At 44.0% G+C, this 24187-nt stretch overlaps 1 protein-coding gene and 1 long non-coding RNA gene across 5 annotated transcripts in view; one reads left to right on the forward strand and one right to left on the reverse strand.

Moving 5' to 3' along the window:
* SLC30A9 (solute carrier family 30 member 9) overlaps positions 1 to 7140 on the reverse strand; it is a 51944-nt gene extending 44804 nt beyond the window's left edge. For all 3 annotated transcript variants that reach the window (XM_084799088.1, XM_084799089.1, XM_084799087.1), the window contains exon 1: positions 6910 to 7140. In XM_084799088.1, coding sequence (XP_084655214.1) covers positions 6910 to 6994 — 85 coding nt within the window. In that variant the 5' untranslated portion in view covers positions 6995 to 7140. The remainder of the gene's footprint in view (positions 1 to 6909) is intronic.
* Positions 7141 to 7173: 33 nt separating this feature from the next.
* Positions 7174 to 14900, forward strand: LOC311607420. Of its 2 annotated transcripts, XR_014782587.1 has the most exons (6): positions 7174 to 7444; positions 9201 to 9450; positions 9557 to 9700; positions 11326 to 11599; positions 13036 to 13089; positions 13274 to 14900. It is a non-coding gene; the product is annotated as an uncharacterized lncRNA (long non-coding RNA). The 2 variants fall into 2 exon arrangements; XR_014782588.1 differs by lacking the exons at positions 9201 to 9450; positions 9557 to 9700 and having other exon boundaries at positions 7174 to 7292.
* Positions 14901 to 24187: the final 9287 nt, after the last annotated feature.

Genomic DNA, 24187 nt, shown 5'->3' on the forward strand with positions numbered 1-24187 from the left:
GAGAGAATAAGAGACACAAATTACTTCAGACGTTGCATTTTGATTGACAGTGCCTTTAGTGGACAGACGCAGAAGGAAAAAAGACTCTATTACACTGAAGTGACAGAAAATTGAATGTCTACTCTCTTGACCTTGTATGTATCATGGTGTATACCCAGAAGTCCAGTTTTTCAAAGAACTCCAGAACTATTTAGATAAAACTTATACTTTCTAAGGCTTTATACGAACTCAACCATGTCATTAGAGAGTGAACAGGTGGCACTGAGTGGCCGCGGAAGAGTTGACACTTGGTCAGGGACACAGTGTGGTGAGGGGCCTTTCTGTCCATCCTCAGCACCATGGGTGGTGGTGGAGGAGGACAGTGTCTAACTGAGGAAAACTGTACTTCTGAGACACTAACGGATGCATGCCGTATGCATGGCATGAAGAGGGCTTGGGACATAAGGAGAAGCCTTTTCTAGGGGCTCAGGGGCCGCTGGGAGCCGTGTGGCTGACCGAAAGCACGAGGGCACAGGAACACGCTCAGGCCAAACTACAGGCTGCTCATTCATTTGGGGAAACTTCTTGATGGCAATATATTCTTTAGTCCATTTGGCAAATTGCTCAGGAGCCAACGTGGTTTTGCTTATGTGCATCTGTTTATAAAAGCCAAGTGAGGAAAATAACAGTAGAGGATTCCTGCGCATGGAAACATGTGATGTACCAAACCTGTCTTCTTCACTGTGGCCACTGGCATCCTTGAGGCAGAACAGGAAGACTAAGGAAATGCAGAGGGAAATTAAGGGCACGTGAGAGCAGCAGTGCACAGCCTGATCCCAGTCCTTGGGGAGGCAGAGGCAGGTGATCTGTTGAACTTGAAGACAGCCTGGTCTAAATACCAAATTCCAGGCCAGCCAAGACTGCATAGTGAAACCCTGTCTCCTAAAAATAATAACAGCAGTGATAATACTAACAACAACCACAACAACAACAACAACAACAACAGCAGGGCTCACAAGGAGGAACTAAAGCCCTGCACTCTGGGCCCTAGTTTGCCTTTCCTGCTGACTGAAAATCTAAAGAAAACTTTCAGCACACTGATAAAACCAAACTGCCTATTGAGTTATTTGTGTTTTCCTAAAAAACAAAACAAAAACCCAAATGTTAAAATAACAAATCACCTAAGCATATTTAGGGCCAAATGTCTGTAACCTCAAGTTTTAGCATTCCTCTCATCCCTAAATCTGAACAGTAAACCTGAGCATCACTGAGGGAGAAAATGAGAGAAGCACTAAGAAGCAACTCCATGCCGTCCTCCAACCTCCAGGAGTGTGCCACAGCACGCAAGCTCTTAAACCTACACACACACCAGACACTGCCACATGGTAAGAATAATACGTTTCTAAGAAAGGAAAAAATCTTTAACTAGTTGTCATAAACACAATGTTTTTATTTCTATGTGAACAGACCCCAATAAGCTCAAAACAAGGTGCCTGAGGTCTCTTTTAGCCATTTAAAAAAGTATATCTTTATATTTTTCAATTTACATTCTTTAAATACTGAAAAACTAAGCTGTTTGTCTCAATTTCTGCCCTGGTAGTTTTCCAGTCTGAAGTATATTGACTAAAATCCCACAGTAGTGTTTAACCTATCCTATGTGTCCCATAAGGCAGTACGTGTAAAGGCCTTTTCTGAACTCAGCTGATGAGGAGAACATCTTGGAAGTGTTCTCTTTGAGGGCTACTTATTCTGGGCAAGGGTTGCACCTCAGTGTCAGAGCTCTGGGTCTTGGATTTGGTCACCAGCACAGTTTAAAAAAAAAAATCCAGTATATTATAATTTTCCTTTATTTATGGCAATGTCTGTTATTCAATGCTAGATAGATTTATTCATTAGGTAGTTTTAAAATTGTAGCATTCTAATTTTATTACTTCTTCACTCAGTCAGAATACCTTTATGTAGAGAAAACCCCACTCTGTGGTCACTAAGTAGTCAGTTTGAGTCAACCTCGGAGCTGAAGTCTTCCCTTTTACGCACCAGCGCTCAAACAGTAAGTGTAGTGCCTGGTATACTGCAGAGGTGACATGGTTTTAGTTTGCATGTATCACTGCAATTGCAGATTTCATTAAGATTTGCTATGTATTTCAACCCATTTCAGTCAGTCTTGAGTGATGCTCAAACAGCCTTATTTCTGGCCAGTAGAGGGCTCTTCAATTCCTTCTAACACTATACTGTTATCTTAGATGGCTCCCTTGCTAGCTTTCTGGAAACATCTGTAATTTTTCATTCCAATGGTATGTGAGATATTAACAGCTTTCAGTATACCTTTAGCATTAATATACAACTGAAAACTGCTTATAGGCTAAGAACTACGCAGGTCCACATCTGACTCAATAAAACCAATAAATACCTAACAGCAATAGAAAATATAATCAATCATTTGCAGGATGAACTGCTGAATTCATTAATTCTAGCTGGCAGAAATACAGTAAAACATATTTCCTAATCTTAACACCCTTTCCTCAAGGTGATATCTAAAATTAGCTACAAATGGAACATTAGTCTTTTGTTTGGCACTCACTGCTACCAGCCAGAATAGGGTTCTCTCATTGCTACACACCTAAGGGCTGTTTTCACCTAAGTTGTACTGGTAAGTTACCTGTTTAGTCACAGCAACCAGGGCCTGGTCACAAGTCTGTTTTTATTTCGCTGTTACTGCTTCTGTGACTCCTAACAGCCACTGCTACGGTAACTGCATGCCCTCTCTCCCCAATCTAGTTTGTCATCTAGTAACTACACTTAGCTTGGCTTTCGGAGAAAATATGGCTTTCATTTAAGATTAACAGACGCAACCATTCTCTTCCTGCAAACTGACAACTCAGTCTATTCTATACGTTTCATCTGCAATAAAAGCAAACAGAAGGACATCTTGTGGTTTGGGTTCATTTCTGGCTCATTTCAGGGCTGAGTCAAGGTTGTAGGCCGCTGACTGTAGGTCAGTCTCCTTACCTAAAAGACTATCTCAGTAGTTTCTTCCCTCCAAATTCTAAAGCACCGGCATATCAAAAACTAAACAATTGCATGGCTTGAGGGATGGCTGCATGATTGACAACACTGGCTGCGCCACAGAATCACCTGACCGGGACTCACGGAGATCAGGGAGCCTTAGGGGTCTGACTTGCCCGTGTATGGCTGAGTGGCTTGGTGTTCACTGTGGGAGTCCTAACCGCGGTTGTGGGGCTGTCCCTGACTCCTCTGTCTACTGTGGGACCCTCTTCCTCCTCCTGGGGTGCCTCATCCAGCCTTGACGTGACAGTGTGTGCCTGGGCTTACTGAAGCTTGCTATGTCGCGTTTGGCTGATGTCCCCGGGAGGCCTGCTCTTTTCTGGGGGGAGGGGGAGGGTGGGTGCATTTTGGGGGAGAGGGAAGTGGAAGGGGTTGGGAAACATCCTCACACCAATTCATACAAAGTAAAATTAAATAATGCAAAAATAATAGATTTATATTTAGAAAAGATATTATTAACAGCACTGTCAATTTGCGACAGTTGCTGTGGTAAGCAGCAGCACTCACCTGTTTACTGCTATGGCTGCTGCTAGCCAACAGTGCCCACTCATCCAGCAGGCGAAGGTGTGAGGAAGACAGAGTGGCCCAGCCCAGGAGAATGTGACTGATACGGTTTGAATACACAATATAAAAAAAGGCCACCTCTCACTTTAAAAGAAAAAAAAAAAGCAACAAAAGTACACCCTGACAACTCTCTGCACGACATCTCAGATTATATCTCCACTGTCTTGCTTGATTACTGCAACCTTTGCTAAGAAAAAGTAAAATAAAAATAGCTGTAATCCCAAGACTTGGCAATACAAGCTGGAGGTCAGCCGAGCTTGAGACCCTGTCTCAAAAAGATGAAGTGCGGGGTAAAATCAATAAAAGCATCTAACCTAACATAAATACTAACTACAAATAAGTTTCCAACTTAGTATAGTAATGACCGAGATGCACATTTCAGTATGTATTTATTTACCATACATCATTTTACGCACAATTGTTAGTCACAGGGCACAATCTCCTTAACTTCCTTTTACACAGAGAATAACTACCTCCTAAAACAGTGCTCAGTTGTGCTGCCAATCCAGACAAGAGAGAAAGTTCCCGCATCTCCCATAGAGTATTGTATCTTCAGAAGGAAAATCTTAAGAGATTGAAAATATGGCTCATCAGCCTGGTACTGCATATGCCAATAATCCCAGCTACCGTGCACACACGTGTGCATATACTTATACACACACAAATAAATGAAATCTTTAGACAAAAAAAAAATGAGAAAACTTAGTCAATGCAAGATAGGCAGTAAGCAGTAAAATCCTTTACACATACATAACTACGGCTGGAGAGACGGCTCAGAGGTTAAGAACACTGACTGTTCTTCCAGAAGTCCTCAGTTCAATTCCCAGCAACCACATGGTGGCTCACCTCACAGCCATCTATCATGTGATCTGGTGCCCTCTTCTGGCATTTGGGCAGAGCACTGTATACATAATAAATAATCTTTAAAACATACCTAACTATACTTTTCAATGTTTGCAGAGCATTTCTGTACTTCTATGTGCTATTCATGACTCTTCAGTCATTTCCTTGGCCCATTATTGCATAGCTACATATACTATTCAATAATCATATTGAGTGTGGCTAACCCACACTGTGATGGTCTGTGTGAAATACACACTGCATTCTAGTGACAACAAACGGGAAACAGTTTAATATATATATATATATTTTTTTTAAAATTATATCAGAATGTTTTCTTCTTTCTTTCTTTCTTTTTTTTTTTAAGACAGGGTTTCTCTGTGTAGCCCTGGCTGTCCTGGAACTCACTCTGCAGAGCAGGCTGGCTTCAAACTTAGGAGATTCTCCTGCCTCCTCTGGGACTAAAGGCATGGACCACCATGCCTGCCTCCTCTGTTGATCTTTTAGGAGCCTTAACTAAACAGGTAAACATCCTAGAAGCAGAAACTAAACTTTATTTCTTCTCAAGGAAAATCATCTGCTATGTATCCCTGCTCCCCCTTCTCCAAGACAGAAACAGAAACAAAACAAACAAAAACAAAAACAAAAAACCCCCTGAGCTTTCAAAAGCTTTTCCTGTAGCATGCATGCAACTTAAATGCACTCTTCCTCCAAATGATTTTTAAGTTTAACCATAGTTTTGAGTGCTTTCAAGTACTGCAACAACATTTCTACAAAGTAACTTTTTTAAATATAGAAAGGTTTTTAAGTATAAAATCATTCAAATTTGCAGTAATAAACATCCCAAAGAATGCTGCAGTCATCCTTGATAGAGCGATAGAGAATTATTATCTAAGCTGCGCAAATAAGACAAACAACAGAACATTCTTGATCCAGCGACAGGTACACTGAATAAGAATTACGCCTGGTGGTGGCGGCGGCGGCGGTGGTGGCGCACGCCTTTAACCCCAGCACTCAGGGAGGCAGAGGCAGGCGGATCACTGTGAGTTCAAGGCCAGCCTGGTCTACAAAGTGAGTCCAGGACAGCCAAGGCTACACAGAGAAACCCTGTCTTGAAAAACAAAACAAAACAAAAAGAATTACAAATTACACTAAACCCACTTCACCAACCCTGAAAAGGCAACTTGACCAGCATTCAGCAGCCACTGTAAGAATGTCGGTGTGATATGCCCAAGTCTACTTTAGGGTTTTAGAATAGAGTATATAAACAGACAATGCATTCTGGTCATAAGACGGTTAGGCATACTGCCGATATGGGGAAACTCCATAGCTAGTTTTCTGTCATTAACAAAAAAACAAAAAACAACCCAGGCGTGGTCCCAGCCGTAGGGAAGCAGAGGCAGGTGATCTCTGTGAGACCAGCCTGGTCCACAAAGAGAGTCCAGACCAACCAAGGCTACACAGAGAAACACTGTCTCGAAAAACCAAAACCAAAAAACCAAAAACCCCTTAAACAGTGTTGTTGCAGTAAATTAATTGGCAATCTTAGGAGCAAGCCAGCTTTTATAATTATTACAAGCAAGATGTAAGCATGTTCTAGCTTATCTGCACAGCACAGGAGTCTGCGGCAGCTTTTATCATTCAAAAGCCTGAATGGCTGCAGCTTTCGACTTCCACTTCGAGTTTTTGAAGCCTGCATGTTTGAGAAACGTTTCTGTAAACACTCTTTGCAACTCCTAAGAAAACTGGGGGGTTTAGTTAGCAGCGGATTTGGTCCTGTCCTCTCCCGGCGTCTGCTACGTCCTCTAGGTCAAGCTATGACACGTCAAGCTACGGCGGCAAGGGAGGTAGTTAACAGGAATACAACTTATGGATTTAATGCTACTTTAGATGTTTTCCAACAACTTTAATTTGACTGAAGATGAAAACTCTCAATCACCAACACACACACACACACCCTCCACTCCCATGGTTTATATACAGTTTCAGGAAAACTATTTTTTCACCCCTAGAAAACCGTTCACTGAAATTGGAAAGTTCTTTGGTTTCCCAATCCCCAAACTAAGCTTATTTGATATCCGTTGAGAAGCCCTCACTTTATGTGACGTCCACTTTGATTTAGGAAGATTAAAAACAAACAAACAACAAACCCGACTTAACACGATAAGAAAAAGAACAACGCAGGAGTATCCCACCCAGCCGAAGCGGCCGGTGGAACTGCGGCAGCCGGCTCAAGCGACCCTCCACATGGGTGGACTCCGCCGTTCCCCACGGCCGTGTTTGGGTCACCCTGGGTGGTCACCGCGACGCGGTCAGGGTGTCCCCACACCTGCTGGCCCCCGCGGGTGGGGGACGCGGACACCTGTGGGGACCCTGCGTGACCCGCGGGTCCTGGGATGGAGAAGGGCAAGCCGGCCAACCGCCGCGGGCAGGAGCGGCCTCCGCGGGTCGGACACTCACCCTGGCTGCGGCCGCCACCGAGACTGCACAGCGCCGCCCGGCTGCACCTGTGCGCCGCGACGGCGGCGGCCAAGCCCGGAAACATCCTGGCGGGGCAGAGGCCCCCACTCGGACACCGCCTCCTGCCTCCGAGCCGCCGGCCGCGCCAACTGACTCCATAGACCGGACCCCGGCGAGCACGGCACTGTGCGCCGCGGCCGGCGGCCTCGGCGACCCGGAAGTCGCGGTGGCGTGGCGCGGCGGAAGTGACGCAATACACCGAGGTGGTGGTCGGGGGCGTGGCCAGCTGAGGGGACGCAGGGCGGGGTTTCTAAATCGTGCTCATCCACCTGTGGTCGGCGTCTGGAAGTCCGCGTCGCGGCGTTTGAAGGAGGAGCAGCCCCGTGAGCGGTGCCCGACTCCGCGGCGTGGGCAGTGGGAGGAGCAGGCAGGATTCAAGCCTCTGTCCCCGGTCACCGCGTCGTCCAACACTGCAGTCGCCTTGCTGATCCTTCAACCTCAGCTTCTACTTGACCGTGGTTTAACAAAATTAGAGGTGTGTGTAAAATAGAGGCGTGGTGCTACATTTGTACGCGAAGACGGAGCAAACTTGAAACAGCCTGGGCCCAGAGAGAAAGAAACCTGAGCACCATTCGCCTGTTTTAACTATTCTCACGTCAGGTTCAGTCGGGTCTTAGCTTAAGCCTTCTTTGACCGCCCTCGCTATAGTTAACACGGATATTATACTCTAAATCGTTGCCCTGTATACTTTTCTTCAGAACACCACGACAGAAATTATCGTCCCTCGAATAGAGAATAAGTATATGGATACTGTATCCTTTGCAGTTTTATGCTTTTGTGCTCCAGGGCTAAGACAATACCTGCCTGAGCAAATAAACAGAACGGGCTGTATGTCCATTTGTTTTAGGGCTTAGTCTGCATCGCTTAGTACAAATACTACCAGTACTACAAAATAAAATTTTAGATGGGAAGTTAGTGCATTAATAATTTTAATTACATTGTAATAGTGGCAAATCAGTAAAGGGGGAAGCCAACCACCCTGAGCAGATTTGAAGGAATCCTTCACAGGAGGGAATCCACCTCTGGTAAGGCTAAACAGGTCAAAAGCCCGTGACTACCAAGGTCATAGGCTCTGTGAAGAGCTATTTTGGACAGCAGCTGTTTGGATAAATTGGTACGATGTTCTGGTTATATTCCCTTCTAAATTAAGTGCATACACTAGTGCTACTGTCAGCTTTGAACAGAGCAGCTTTCCTCCCAAACGTCAGTGATGACTGCAGAAACCCTTGACTGATCTAAGAACTGAGAGCAAATGACTACTGAATGCCTAGCCATAAATTGTAACATGTGTATCGTTCCTTCCTAGGCCCAGGGAACATTCTGGAAGAAGGGGTGGGTTGAAGGTAAAAGCCAGAGGAAGTGGAGGGAAGCAGTGGGAAACACTGACTTCCAGTATAACAGTGCTGTTGCCCTCTTGGACTCACACTTAGTGTGAGATTACGCGAACAAGACTGAGTCCGTCGACATCCTATCATGGAAAGAGAGGGGCTCCTGGGACCTGCCCTTCCCTGAGAGTTCATACACAATGGTTGATGGGGGAGGGAGAGACATTTGAAAGCCAAACTTCAACCCGTACACCTGTAAACAACCCTAATGAAACACAGCGGTTGTCACACACACAGAGACACATGCACATAAAAGCAGAGGACAAAAAGAGTAATAGGTGTGTGAATATGATTGTAATGCACTATATAAAATGTCAGATTAAGGGGCTGGAGAGATGGCTCAGCAGTTAAGAGCACTGACTGCTCTTCCAGAGGTCCTGAGTTCAATTCCCAGCAACCACAACCATCTATGATGTGATCTGATGTCCTCTTCTGGCCTGCAGGTCTACATGCAGGCAGAGCACTGTATGCATAATACATCTATCTTTTTTTTTTAATGTCATATTAAAATCCTTTATATACTATATGCTTATAAAAGCTAAATAATGAGAATCAGCATAAGGTTTTTGTTGTTCGGATTAGGGGTTTTGTTTTGAGAAAGGGTCTACACTGTACCCCAAGCTGGCTTGGCACTCACTATGCACCTGGAGTCACTGTGAACCCTTGAGTTTACACAGTCCTGCCTCAGCCACCTTTCACTTTCTAAATCACTGTTCTTTGGAAGAAAATGTAAAGTATTTCAGAAGACTTTGACATTGTAGTTTATATCTTCTGTAATATAAGTCGAAAGTGAGCATTTCCCGAGGAATTATCTTCATGCCATTTTATGTGTGATTATGATTTTAGGTTGTCTAAGTTGAGGATTTATAAGCAGATGCTTGAATGTGGACAGCTGTTACCTCAGATAGACAAAAGCAGAAGTGGAAACTGATGAGGAGTCGGCTCATGATTCTCGTACACCGTAATCCCGGCAAGGTTTTCCCACCCAAGTTCTGCATGTATCAGACACTTTAAAATCCAGCTGGCTCTTCCTGCTTTCATCCCATCTAGTTCTGGGACAGTGATGGTTCTAATCATTTGACAAACCTGGCTAGCTGTAAGATGATTCATTACAAAATAAAGGGAACAGTTCTACCCTGAGGCTTTCCATTTCATGCTGAGTACACATAGATCTGCTGGGATTGTGTTCTCTCTCTCTCTAGGACTTGCGGGGAAGGACCTTACCCACCAGAACGTTTTTTAAAGACTTACACATGGCTATATAAAGAGACCATCAGACCGCAACCAAGGGCGTTGGTCTTTACTGTACAGCCACACTCAGATAAATTGGATCTGCAGACAGAAAGGTGAGTCTTTCCTACATATGCAAAACTGCCCATATTGCTTCAGACCAGTGTTAATCCTTGCTTCTGTTTTCTCAGAGATGTTAGGACACTTGGCTACATTCAGCGTGAGTGTGGTGGAACGTGAAATCAGACTCAGGCCCTCCCTCACTCCAAATACATATGTTCTGAAAAGCATGTTGTAAGGCAAGGAAAATGCAAGGCGTGTTATTCTGTGTGTGTTATATGTATGTATGTACTGTATGCAGAGGCTAGAGGTTGGTATCAGATGTCTTTATCTCCACCTTTTACTTAACATCACATTTGTTTATGTGTGGATGCATGTGCATGGGTGAGCACGTGGTACAGTGAGCCCTAGGAAGGCAGAACATAATCTGTGCACGTCAGTTCTCTCTCCACCAGGTGCTTCCCAGGCATTGGACTCGGGTCATATCACTCAGGTGAGGTGACAAGCGCCTTATCTGCAGAGCCATCTTGCCAGCCCCATGACTTAATTTTAAATATGTGTGTGTGTGTGTGTGTGTGTGTGTGTGTGTGTTCATGATGGGGGGAAGTACCTGCCATTTCACACGTGTAGAGGTCAGGGGACAACTCTGCGAAGTCGGTTATTTCCTACCTTCATGTGGGACCTGGGTATCAGACTCAAGGCATCAGCCTTATGCAGCAGGCAGTGGTGCCTGCTGAGCCATCTCCAGAGCCAAGAACCAGTTCTTCCTAGACATTTTGACTCCAACATTATTTCTGTTGCCTGTAGGGGATTTGGTCACAGGGGTTGTTTCACAGAAAAGGTCTCAAAGTAGCATTTGTAAAGATACGGAACACTGAAATAGTCTGACCAAATGATAGAGAGGTTTTTAAACTAAATTTGAGATTTTAAATAAGGACTCAAATACTTGTAATGAAATGTTTAATGACTAGGGGCTGACAACTAAAGGAGCTGTGTAGAAAAAGGACAGGCGTAGAAAGCAGGAGGCTTCCTGCTTGTGCCTCCCAAGTTTCAGTCAAGCAAGTTAGACTTTTGTCTCAGCTGATGCCCTGTGAACTTGTTTAGACTGAGACTGTTGTCTACCCCGTGTGTTTGCAGTATATGACAGCATGGGGCATAGGACATATGTCGTGAATAAAGGAATGGAAATTTTAAACTACACACTTTTAATTTTCCTTTAATGTTGAATCTTTCATTGAGAAGGATAAAGATGAAGTTTCTAGGAAATTTCTCCAACTTCTACTCTAGACAGTGAACCTTCAATGAGCTTTGTCATTTTCTGGTCAACTTCCCCTTCTTCTTAATATAAATAAATCTCCTCGGATCCATCTCGCTCCCTACTCTTCTCTCCTTTCCCCTCTTTCTTCTGTTCATCGGGGCTGGCTTTGAATTGGCAGGATCTCCTGACCTCAGTTTTCTGACTGCTGGGATTATTTCAACAACATAAACACATTCCGTAGTGTTTTACTTTTCCCTAACACCACAAACATTCCTTCTCTTGTCTTTAGGAAACTTACTCGAAATTCTTGCCGAATATCATTCCTTAACCTGTTGTTTTGTTTTGTTTTGTTTTGTAAGTAGTTGAAATCATGCCAATGTTAGTATTAATCTTAGCCATGCTTTGTCTACTTTTGGGCATCAGTAGCTATGGAGAAATTGAGAAGAGGAGAAAGCCTGCCCTGCCCTGTTTTCTGGTGAAGAAGCAGCAGACACTGCAGGGAGGAGGCCGGAGCATGGTCTGGCTTTGCCTTTGGAAGCTGAGGCCCAGGCTGAGCCTGAGAAACTGTAAACAAGCCCGACCACAAGTTTGACCTCATTACAAGAAGGAACAAGTGCACCGAAGCATGGCACCGTCCTCTGCACAACTGAGGGAAACTTTAAGAAGCCAAAGGACTTCCCAGAGAACTGAGGCACAGGTAAGAGGCGAAGAAACAGAACCAAATGAAAGGAAAGTTTAAAATTAGGAGCTAAATGTTCTTTTTTAAAGTTACAAAATATACAGTATCAAAGAATTATTACTACACCCAAGTTCCTGTCTTTGACAAGTGAATGCAATCAGTGGTCAGAGTACAAAAAATAATTATTAACTTAACTGCAGCATGGACCACACGTTGCTTTAGCAACTTTTGCACCCTTGCTTTTTCTGAGAATGCGTTTACACCTTAATTCTTTTCCCATGAAATTACATTTTGTTTTTGTTTTTTCTCAGTAGTTAACTTACCTCTACCCCTAGCCAAGAAAAGCCAATGAAGGTTGAACTTTAGGGCAGGGCTGGGCTATTACTTACCAGACCAAAGGAGAACTGAACAGTCTTAGATGCACAGCAGCCCTGCAGCCCCTCCCCCCTCCCTCCCTCAGCGGGGAGGAGAAAGGTGGGGGCAGAGGAGTTCCTGAGCCTAGAAAGCTGAGGCCAGTGCCACAGACCCAGCAACAGATGGAAATCTGAGGGGGCCTTGTAGGCCGCTGCAAAGGATCCAAGAGTGGCAGCCACTGAGCTTAAGACTGTGTGCTAAGGAAAAGGCTCAGCAGACCGATGGGTGCTACATCAAGAACAAACTGCAGGAAGGGACAGGCAGAAGCAGAAGCAAGAAGTGAAAGGACGCTACAGTTCCAGTCTAGGTAAGAGAATGAATGCATGTTCTGTTCATGTGGTAATAGGCTGGGGAGAACACAGTCTGATCCTGGGCTATCTGAAGGTATACCTGGCTATTTGGGGACCATCCTAACGACTTAATGTTTCTGATGACATGTCTGAGGTGTTGCATTACTGGTGCTATAAAAACCTTCTGTGTTGACAGTTACAGTTCACACTACCTGATGTCTACAACAAGTTATATTATCACTGCTATGCAGAAACTGTTTAATATCAGGGGGACGGGGTGGCTCGGTGGGTAAAGTGCTTGCCACACCAGTGTGTGAGGACCTGAGTTCAGATTCCCCAAACCCACTTAAAACGTGGGTTGTGGTAGAACACACCTATAACTAGCATCCCTGTGCTAAGACAGGAAGTAGAGGCAGGAGTCCTTGGAAACTCACGGACCCATAACCCAGGACACCTTGTTTCAGCAGGTGCAAGGCAAGGACCCACATCTAAAGGTTGTCTTCGGCCTCCACACGTACACCACAACAGGCTTGGTTCACACACACATTTTTATTGCCAACTGTGCCCAACTCGGTAGACTAGAGTTTACAAAGACAACTCGTGTTAAAAGGTGATGAGAATGCCCTGGGCACGTAGGCCTAGTGGCCTTACAAGAGGGGCAAGCAGTCAAAGCTGTCTGAAATTTGTTTACAAAACAACAACAACAACAAAAAAACCCTCAGAAAGAAACTTTGCTCTTGGATTTCCCAGGCCTCCAGAAGAAGGAAAGTATGAACTTGCTGAAGCCACCCAAACTGTGGGATTGTGCTGTGGTCATCCCAGCTAATTTTGTAAGGAAAACATGACTTAATCAAAGCAGAAGTCTTTAATTGGCCAATGTAACCCACACAAAAATCCAAGAATTTTCCATCATAATTCCATATTTAGGTCACATAGTCCAACCATAAAGTTCACAAGCACTAGTTGCTGGATTTACAGATCCAGCTAGCCCTTAAATTCCATTCAGAGCCATGAGGCCCTGAGGTCTGGGGAGCAGCATGTGATATGGCAGTCAGCAGAGACTCTCCAAAGACCTCTCTCATAAAGAACATGATGTTAAGAGTATCATACACATCATCAGGTTTGAAAGACTCAAGGTGGAGGAAAAATGAAATATACCAATTAGCTATCAATTGTTGAGTGAGATGTTCTGATTATATTGGATTAAATTGAATTAAAATCAACTTGCTATTATTATTTATGGTTCTGGGATGGACCCCAAGATTTTTTTTTAATACACAGTAATGTGAAGCACATACTACCGATTAGTGCGGCTAGCCAAACCCCTAACATTACCTACATAGCCAGCATTGCATTTCTACTCAACACACACAGTCCCTGAGTCTCGGTCATCTTGAGGTACTCCGTCCTTCAAATGCCAGCTACAGTTTTCTTCTAAGTCATCTTCAGATAAAGCATAAAGATAACCTGTGTGTGCTCCAACTGGCTTTCTGTGTATGTGTGTGGTGGTGACGGGGTGGCAGTAGTAATGTGCATGTGTGCATGCCCACCTGCATCTGGAGGCTCCAAGAGAACAAAAGATGCTCTGCTCCATCACTCTCCATACTGTCCTCTTGAGACAGGGTCTCTCACTGTTCCTGATGCTACGTATTTTCTCACCTCCCACAGTGCTAGGGTTACAGGTGCACATGCCATTGAGTTCTGGGGATTTGAACTCAGGTCGTACTGTTTGCACAGCAAGCACTCCTAAACTGGTGAGCCATCTCCCCTGCCCTCCAACTAGTTTAACATCAACAGGGAGTAGGTTTCAAACGGAGCCTAGGAAATGTATCTACTGCACTAAGTCCTCTCACTTCACTGAGTAATTTTTCTCCATTACCTTAGGTACCCTTGTGTTTTAAAACCATCCTTCTACTACATTTACCTTCAGATTCAACATGCTAGAAATCGGAACTGACAATAAAACCATGTCCATAACACATAGTTTAATATTTGGGTCCTCTTTACTTTTTCTTCAAGATGTTTCCAAGAGCAACAGATGTGTCAAGCATTTAAATGCGCTCCCTAAGGCCGCCATCTGTGTAAGTTAGCGTGGATGTAGGCTCCCATGACACTCTCATCATCATACCACAGTACTGTGTTTGCAAGTTTGAAAATTTAAAACTTCACAACCTAAGGAGGTAAAATGGTATGTGGCCATCATAACAACTATCACCTATTTATTATATATATTATATGCAATATGTGTATGTGATTATATGTAAAACTATGATTGTTTTCTGACTGGGTTATATGTACACAGGAAATTATGTTAGTGAGTTTACCCAATGACACAATCTTCAGAATTGTTCTAAATTACAGATGACAGTGAGACTGGCAGCCAAAATTTACTAAGTTACTGTATGCAAAGCACTATGAAAATTCTTTGACTCATTTATCATCTCACAAAATATGATGTGTTGCCCTCATGCTAATTTACAGAGGTACAGGTACACAATTAAAATGCAACTGCAAGGGAGGGAGGGGAAAAACAGGAAGATATAAGTGATGGGATAACAATCGGGATGTAACCTGAATGAACTATTAAAAAATAAATAAAATGCAACTACAACCAATCTTATCTGACTTCAGATCCCCCCACCATGGCCAGATCACATGGCCTCCCAATGCTGTGAAGCGTTCGATGTCTTCCTAAGGTAGGCAGAAGAAAAATGCAACTCAGATGTACTCTCCGCATGTCAGATACACTGTGCTTTGAGCATCTCATAGACTACTTCTGTATCCTGTTTATGTATCCATTAGGGATAACTTGAAAGAGTGATTTCTTAGCTAAGTAGCCATTCTTGCAGCCTCCACTTCCTGCATCAGTCTCCGGACCTGGAGACTAAAGCACCCTCCTGTTGACAGAAGTCTTTGTACTTGAATGGGGAAATCTTTTGAGTAGGTCCAAAGTTTAGGGGTTTTTTTTGTTGTTGTTATTGTTGGAGATTAAACCCAGAGCCTTGCAAATGTTCAACCCAAGCTCTGCCACTGGGCCACATGCCCAGCCCCGAGTGTTGTCTTCCGTTATTGTCTCAAAACACAGGGGTCACTAAATGTAAGCAACACTGCTTCATCCAGTCTCCTCAGGACAGTTCCTTACCAATCCCAGGAGCCTCAGCCTCTCAAGGTAAGCCAGAGGCATAGCATCAATATGTCCCTCTGGAAAAACTACTATCTGCAAGCACTTCTCACATGTACCACATCAAGCAATCTTCATTTTTTCCCACCAGCCACATTTTACAAATGAGGAAACTAGGTCCAGGGAAACAATGAGAATGTTCAAATACTGGAATTATGATTTCTGACAGACATTTTTATTTTTGAGACAGGGTTTCACATAGCCCAGCACAGGCACAAACTTGTTGTGTAGCTACAGCTTGTTTTGACCTCCAGATCCTCTTGCCTCCATCTCTCAAGAGTTGGGATTACTGACCGGAGCTACCACACCAAGTTTCTGACAGGGCTCCTGGTTGTGCGTGCATAGCCCTAGTTGGGCTGCTCAACTAGGTCTACCGTGCTAGTGGCAGCATTTTCACATTTGGAGGTTGGAGGTCTCGGTGCTTGGAAATCAACCCCAGTGCCTTATTCATGCTGAGCCCTAAGATTTGCATCCCTTTGTGTTGAGCGTGTGCGCTTCTGCTCAGTTTCCCCAGCTCTGTGCACACGCCTGGCCACGAGTGAAGGCGCATCCTCCTCTTACTGCTTTGTCACGGAACCTGGGTTGGTTCATAGTATTTTTCAGCTACCATCATGGCTTCAGCAGCCCACCAGGCTCCACTTTCTGAGAGCAGGGCTAGTGGCAGTGGAGGCTAGACTGGCCTTTTTAAGTGGATGCTAGGAGTCAGGTCTTCCTGCTTCTCTAACAAGCGGGCTCACCCACAGCCATCTCTCTAACTCCCTTTCCACTTACTGCTAGTAAGCAACCCGGCTAGCTAATTACTCTTAGGACCTCAAATCACCATTCAATAGCAACAAAAGTATTAAAAGATTGTGTAGCTCTGTGCCTTGACTTGCTAGTTTGTTAACCTAATTTTTTTGTTTTGCTGTCTTTGAGACAAGGTCTCACTCAATACAGGAAGCTGACTTCAAACTTGCAGTGAGCCTCCTGCCCCTGTCTCTCAAATGATGATGACAAACATGCATCACCAAGCCTGGCAAGACGATGGGTTTTAAATCTTTTTTTTTAAAGCTTTATTATGTATGCAGTGCTCTGCCTGCATGTTCACCTGCATGCCAGAAGAGGGAATTGAACTCAGGGTCTTCTGGAAGAGCATACCGTGCTCTTAACCTCTGAGCCATGTCTTCAGCCCTATTTTAAATCCAAGTTACCTCCTTGTTTGGATGTCAGCATTCTTTTCATGTACAGGACTTCCTCCTATTGATTCTGGTGAAAATGGAAATAAGAGTACCACACTTGGTCCAGGAAGATGGCTGAGCAGTGGATCAAGGCACCACCTGCTAATCCTGACAAAGTCTGATCCACTACACGGCGGAGAGAGAACCAATTCCAAGTAGTCACCTAACCTCCACAGGCACACCACAGTACAAGCGTGTGCCCATTTGCATGGGCACGTCGCACACAAAATAAAACTTTTCTAAACCCATCACATTTTCAAGGAAAAATAGTATACTACCTCCCTTAAAAAGGAACTGTAGGCTGGAAAGATGGCTCAGAGGTTAAGAGCACTGGCTGCTCTTTCAAAGGTCCTGAGTTCACTTCCCAGCAACCACATGGTGGCTCAGAGCCATCTATGAGATCTGATGCCATCTTGTGTATATGCAAGCAAAACACTGTGTGTATATGATAAATATATATAAATATTATGTCTTAATACTTATGCAGTAGAGGCAGAATCTGCAGTCCAAGCTTTAATTACATGGAACTACTGTAGGGAAAAATTAAATTTAAAAAAAGCAAATCTCCCATTCTAGTCACTTTCCTGAGAAGGCCGACTTGCTCTGAGGGCAGTAGAGGGAAAGCCCAGCCCTTCTTTAATGAAGACACAGCAGCACTCCTCTTTCCCTTCATAATGCTCATCTGTCTGTCTTAGTTAAGGTTTCCGTTGCTTTGATAAAACTCCATGACCAAAAGCAACTTGGGAAGGAAAGGGCTTATTTAAGTTTACAACTCAGGTCACATGCCATCTCTGAGGGAACTAAGGGCAGGCGCTGCGTACTGCTTCTCTCATGGCTTGCTGAGCCCGCTTTCAGTGTTAACGCAGGAGACCTGTCCAGGTGGCTCCACCCACAGTGGGCTGGGCCCTCCAACATCAATATTAATCAAGGAGGTGTTCCACAGGCTCAGCCAATCTGATGAAGGCTTTTCATTTTTCAATTGACATTCCTCTTCGCAGTAAGTCTAGGTTTGTGTGTACACACACACACATACACACACACACACACACACACGCACCAGCCAGCATGACTGACCCGTGTCTGACACAAGCACATCACCAACTATAATCTTCGCTCATTTGTTCCCAAGTTGTCACGTTGACATTAGTATCACAATATAAAACACAAATTTAAAAATCGCAGTCTTTAAAAAAGCTCGGTCTCTTTAAGACCTATAAAATCAAGAAGGAGTTACATACTTCCTTACTTCAGGAGGGAAAATGAGGGGCACAGTTACATTCAAATAAAAGCAAAGCCAAAGTCCAACAGCTGAGAGCTCAGCGTTCCACATCTGGGACTCGTGATTCTCTGGGCTCCACAGGCGTTGATCAGGTCTACCCTGTGCCATCCGCAGCAGCCACCGCTTGTCTCCTGGGTGCAGGGGTGCTCCACAGCACGGTTCCTGCTGTCCTGCTGTCCTGCTTCACAGCATGGCTCCTGCTTCCTGCTGTCCTTGGTGGCTGTCCCACAGTACTGGCATCTTCAAACTGCTAGAGCCTCTTGCTGCAGCTCGGCTGCACCTTCACCAACAGTCTTTTCTTGGCTCTCTTCAGGGACTCTGACCATACCACAGGTGCCACGGCTTAACTTCTACGACCCTTACAACCCTGGGGGGGGGGCACTACTGCAACTGAGGCTGCACCCTCACCAATGGCTCTTAGAGTGCCAAGTCTCCGCTGCTCTCCATGAGCCATTCGTGTCTTCAGTACCGTCTGGTAGACTTACATACTGCCAGGTTCATGTCAGGACATGGTCTAGCCTTGCCCCTGCAGGCCAGCCCGTCTGTGTGTTGACCTGAGCCAACGCTTGCCGTTAGTGGTTCAGGTTTCTTGTTAATCAGTCTCTTCTATAGCCCCAGCTGATCAGAACCACAGATTCCCAATTCAAAATATTGAATGCTCCAATAAAGACATGAAGGGATTATCAAAACTTCCCTCTGAAACTTCCCGTCAGGGTTCTACTGTCTGCACTGTTCTCAGCAAAACCTACGTTCTCACAGTAGCTCATGAACTCTGAGCACTCAATGGCTTTTCCAGCCCAAAGCTGCAAAGTTCCTCCAGCAATCCTCATAAAGAGAATATGGCCAGGCCTGTTAATGCAATACCACACTCCTAGTACCAATTTCAGTCTTAATTAGGGTTTCTATTGCAGCAATAAAATATTACCAAAAACAACTTGAGAAAGAAAAGGCTTATTTTCTCAGCTTTCAACTCTCAGGCCACACTCCACCACTGGGGGCACTCAAGGCAGGAACCTGCCAGACAGAAGCAGCAGCCAGGGAAGAACATGCGTGTTTTTCATTTATAACTCAGGAGCAGCTGCCAGGGGTGTTACTACCCACAGCGAGCCGGGCTACTTCCACATTAATTATTAATCAAGACAATGCCCTACACGTGGTCTAGAGGCATTTTAACTGAGGTTCCTCTTCCTAGAAAAGTCTAGGTTCTGTCAAGCTGACATAAAAGAGCCTTATTTCTGTCAACCAGCTTAAAATGTCTGTGAATTACTTAATTTTATATTTATCTTAAAAGATGCTTTTTAAAAGATACATAATGGAATTTAACTGGGAAGTAATATAATGTGAAATTACTTAATCCAGGAGAGAGGAAGCCAATGGGAGAACAGGCCAGAGTGGAGCTCTGAGTTCTGCACACACGGAGGCCAGATGTAGATGTCAGGGCCCTACTCTCCTTTTCCCACTTTTCCTCAAGACAGAGTGGCCCGGTGAGCATGAAGCAAGCTGGTGGCTGGCGAGCTCCGAGGTGTTTCCTTACCCCCACCCCTCATGGTACCAGCGTTACCTGCAAATGCGCCCCTGTTCCCAGAGTCATACGGACTCTTCAGATTTCAATGGCGGTCCCATGCAAGTGCTCTCATGCGGAACCAACTGCTCAGCCCTGAGGAGAGCTTTAATAGGATTCTTACTGACAGATCTCCTGCTCTCTAGGACCTCAGGAGTCTATTCAACCAAGGAATGAGTTGATCTTGCCTTCCCACAGTTCAGAATGATGGAGCTTGGTGTGGCTGCACACATCTTTAATCCCAGCACCGGGCAGGCAAATGAGTCTGAATAGCCAGCCTGGTCTACATAGAGAGCCAGCCTGGTCTACATCGAGTTCCAGCACAGCTAGGGCTATGTAGAGAGAGCCTGCTTTAAAAAAAAAAAGTTCAGAGTTATGGTGTAAGAAACTCTGAAGAGTTCACCTTTGTTTAAACAAACCTAAAACGCTCATAAAATAACACTGTATTTCTTCTTGTTACTGGAAAGAAGACCTGTATTATGAGCCAGCAATGTGTATGTCTCAAATAACCTACAACACATCGTTAGGAAGGGTCTGGAGGGCTACCCTGGTGGTCAAGAGTGCTGGCTTCTCTTCCAGAGGACAGTGTTTCAGTTCCCAGCACCCAAATGGCAACTTACAACCACCTGGAACTCCAGTTCCAGGAGCCCTGACGCTTCCTCTGACCTCCACAGGCACCGGCACAAATGTGGTCCACGTACATACACATAAGCAAAACATACACACACATAAAAGAATACAGTAAAAAAAATCTTTAGAAAATCAATTTTTCTTAACTTTCATGTACTGCTGGAGATCAAGTCCAGGGTCTCACTCATCCATGATAGAGAAGGAAAGTTGTTACCACTGAGCTCTCGACAGAGCCCCCAGACACTCTTATTTTCTGGATTACCAAGCGTAACTCCAGCTGCCTTTGGTCTTTTCTGTAATTTTGTCCTGGCCCACCCCTTCCTGCCCTTTCAGAGCAGAGGATCAAACTCAGGGTCCTGAGATTGCACCATGAGCTAAATCCCCAACCCGATATACTGGTATACAGGTTAACTATTAATACACTATTTTCCACCTATCAGAATTACCTTTATATAAAACTGATCTTTATAATGTCTTTTAGATTGCATTATTAAAGTGGACAAGGATTTATAAAACTGGCTTATAGAGTATTCTACTTAGTACCTGCTGTTCAACCAACACAGAAAATAACTACCACTTCTAGAAAGATACGCAGAAGGGAAATGTACTGTGATCTGGTGCTGACTGATGACTTTAGGTGCACTGTATACTGTGAGTCATTTTTAGGTTACATAATGCTTCATCCACATGCTATAAAACAAACACGTACAGAAGCAAGCACCTGAGACATTCCATATCGCCCCTCACTAAGCCCCGCCTTATAATGCAGTTTTCCCGTTTCCCATCAGCCTTCAACAACATGGGGTCTCCACTGTTTATAATGGGATGAGGGCAGCAGAAGCGGCCAGACTCACCAGGAACCAAGGGAAGCGGAGTTCTGAATGTAAACATGCTTGTGCACCATAGCCGCTCTAAACCTGTTTAAATCCAAGGAGGCTTTTATTGTACGGTTTGACTTTACATCAATAAAATGTTAAGGAAGAACCATTTAATTATTTGCATTGAAATAAATATCAGACATAGGAAGCACACACAGTGAAAAGGGCCACAGATCACAGGTGGAGACATGACTTTGCTCAGTCAACAAAGAAGGCCCTTGATACTTCCAATTTCACACCGTCAAATTTACCATTCTTGCTGATTTAAGCAGAACACAAAACAAATATGGATCCTAGGGCTTACTTTCCCAGGTACCAGCATGGATAATTTACTACAGTGATCCAATTTGAAAATCAGCAGGGACCAGTAAATCGCTGAATAAAAGAAAGAGCGAGTGAGGCCCTTTTTCCTTGGTGTCAGCAGGCTATGGTCGTTAGGTTTATTACATTTTCTTGAAAGGACTTCGCATTTCCTCAAATACGCAGGAGAACTAAACTTCCCCTCTGAGCCCTACATTAGCATTATGTTCTTTAATCTTGAATGCAGGAGAATGATAAATTTTTCAATTTATTTTATAAATTTATAGCCTGAATAATATTGGCTTTAAGAGTATATGTAACTCCCCAACCTGTACAATATATTAAAAATGGATTCAAGACAAGTTAGTAAGAAATGCTGACATATTATTTATACAAAATTTTTAGTTCAATATATCCCATTTTATCAAGCACCGGAAGTGATGCATTTATAAATCAAGCAGCTCTTAGGACTCTTAACCTCTGCAATCCTGTGCCCTTGTTCCAATATACACATCAGAAATGTTACTTGGCCAAAATTTTGATTTGCTCTTTTAGTCTTAAGTTACAGATACATGTAGACAAAAACTAATGTCAAAAGGAATTATTCTTAAAGTTACAAAAAGAACAGTAAATGCTTGGAGTTAATGAACAAGATTAGTTTCAAAATGCTGATCATATATTTTGTTTTGTTTTGTTTTTGTTTTTTTTCAAGACAGGGTTTCTCTGTGAAGCCTTGGCTGTCCTGGACTCTTTGTAGACCAGGCTGGCCTCGAACTCACAGAGATCCACCTGCCTCTGCCTCCCGAGTGCTGGGATTAAAGGCGTGCGCCACCACGGCTGATCGTATTTTTAAAATGTTGCTTTGGAAAGCTAGAAAAGATGGGAGGCAGAGGCAAGAGTATCCCTGAGTTGAAGGACAGCCTAGTCTACACAGAGAAGCCCTGTCTCAAGGGTGGGGGGAGGGAGGAGAAAAGGAAGGAAGGGAGGGAGGGAGGGAGGAAGAAAAGAAGGAAGGGATGGAGGAAAGAAGGAAGGGAGGGAGGAAGAAAAGAAGGGAGGAAGGAAGGAAAGATGGGAGGAAGGAAAGATGGGAGGAAGGAAAGAAGGGAGGAAGGGAGAAGGAAAGAAGGGAGGGAAGAAGGAAAGAAGGAAGGGGAAAAAGGGAGAAAGAGAAATGGTTCTTGGGCCCTTCATTCCCTGACAACAGTCAATTGCTAGAAGACTCTGGCAAACACAGCTGTCAGTCATCTCTTTCCTATGGTTTTCTAAGAGTCCACTTCAGATACAAAGAATACTGCATTTTGCCTTGTCCCGGGCCAGTTACATGGCATGCACAGCACAAAGAGGGAGAGCACAGAAAATCCTTCACCAGAACGTGTCCATCCCCAATAAGCCACCGACGGCCAACTCAGACCACAGAAGTCTCACTGGTTCACTAGCTGCAGACCTTCCAGATCCCCAGCAGCGCCACTGAGAGATGTCCTTGACACTAGCTCCAAGAATGGCTCTGCAGCGAAACGGTAAGGTCCTGTGTGAACAGAAGAGCTGCTGAGAAACAACCCCAGACTTCCCAAGGGTGTGTGGTGCCTCCAGCAACACTGCCAGCGTCTGATTCCCCTGATCCTGGGAATTCCAGTGGTGAGAAGAGAAAGTTGTCTGCATAAGCTACAACTGATTCTCAAACCCGGGAGCACTCGTGATAACAGTCTCTCAACCGCCTGGGGTCTTCATGTTACAGGGGAATCTCAATTGTAGTTAAACTGATTCTATCTAGTGTACCTACAAAATCATCAGGAAAAATAAAATAAAAGCCCATCTCTCTATATAAGATAAATTAAATACTATTTCTCTACACATTTAAAAAAGGGAGAGAATAATCTTACGATTTATGTACTCACATGACTTAGGCTGAAAATTATAATAAGCTGAGACAATAACATGCCGGCTACTCAGTTTTGTCCTGTTTCACTGGCTCATATTAACAGTGACCTTCTTTTCCTTGATTATTATAAAACGGTACTCATAGCTGGGTGTGTGTTCACGATCCAGTCACAGCCCCCAGCATTCACAGTAAATGCGTACCAAATATTTGTCAATATTGAGTTAATGGGATCACAGAATTAAGATACTTAGTGTTCTGGCAGCTAACCACTTTCAGTAGCAGAACATTTAACCTTCTAACACAGCGTGTGACAGTGGGGACTACCCAAGGGAAGAGTGACACCTACTGACTGCAAACATGACTGTCCACAGCCATTTTCTCCTTGGGTGGGTTAAGCACTACAAATTCCAATACAACAGTGAGCCTGGCCTTTCCCACCTGAAACGCTTTAGGGAGCTCAACCTCAGCTCTATTTGTCTTTCACTTTCTTTTCCAGGATATTCAATAAACTTGCAAACCTAAATCAGATTTTTTTGCCTAGATCTTTAGATGTACTGAGAACCTTGCAATTCTTTCTTAACAGAATCTATTGGTTTGTTACTAGCTTGCCTTGACATTCTCTGTAAGGGATATATATATATGTGTACACGTACACACACACACACACACACACACACACACACACACACACACACCTAAATTTAGTTTTTAAAATTAGCTTTCTTTCTTGTTTTTCTTCCCAAAGCATCTACCTTACTGAAATGTTATTTCAAGGAAATTTAAATAAAAATTGTACTTAAGAAATTGCTCTTGGCTTAATATTAAAATACAGCAATTCAGCAAAAGGTGAAGTATACAAAAGGAATGCAGAATGTTTGCTGGAGTCAACAGGCTTTGTATAAAGCTTCCATCTGTCCAATGGGTTTTTATAAACAAAACCAACAGCGCCACTGCAGTTCCTGAAGGACAAGATA

This window comes from Acomys minous (genome assembly GCF_964271855.1).
Source record: "Acomys minous genome assembly, chromosome: 10".
NCBI classification, from domain to species: domain Eukaryota; kingdom Metazoa; phylum Chordata; class Mammalia; order Rodentia; family Muridae; genus Acomys; species Acomys minous.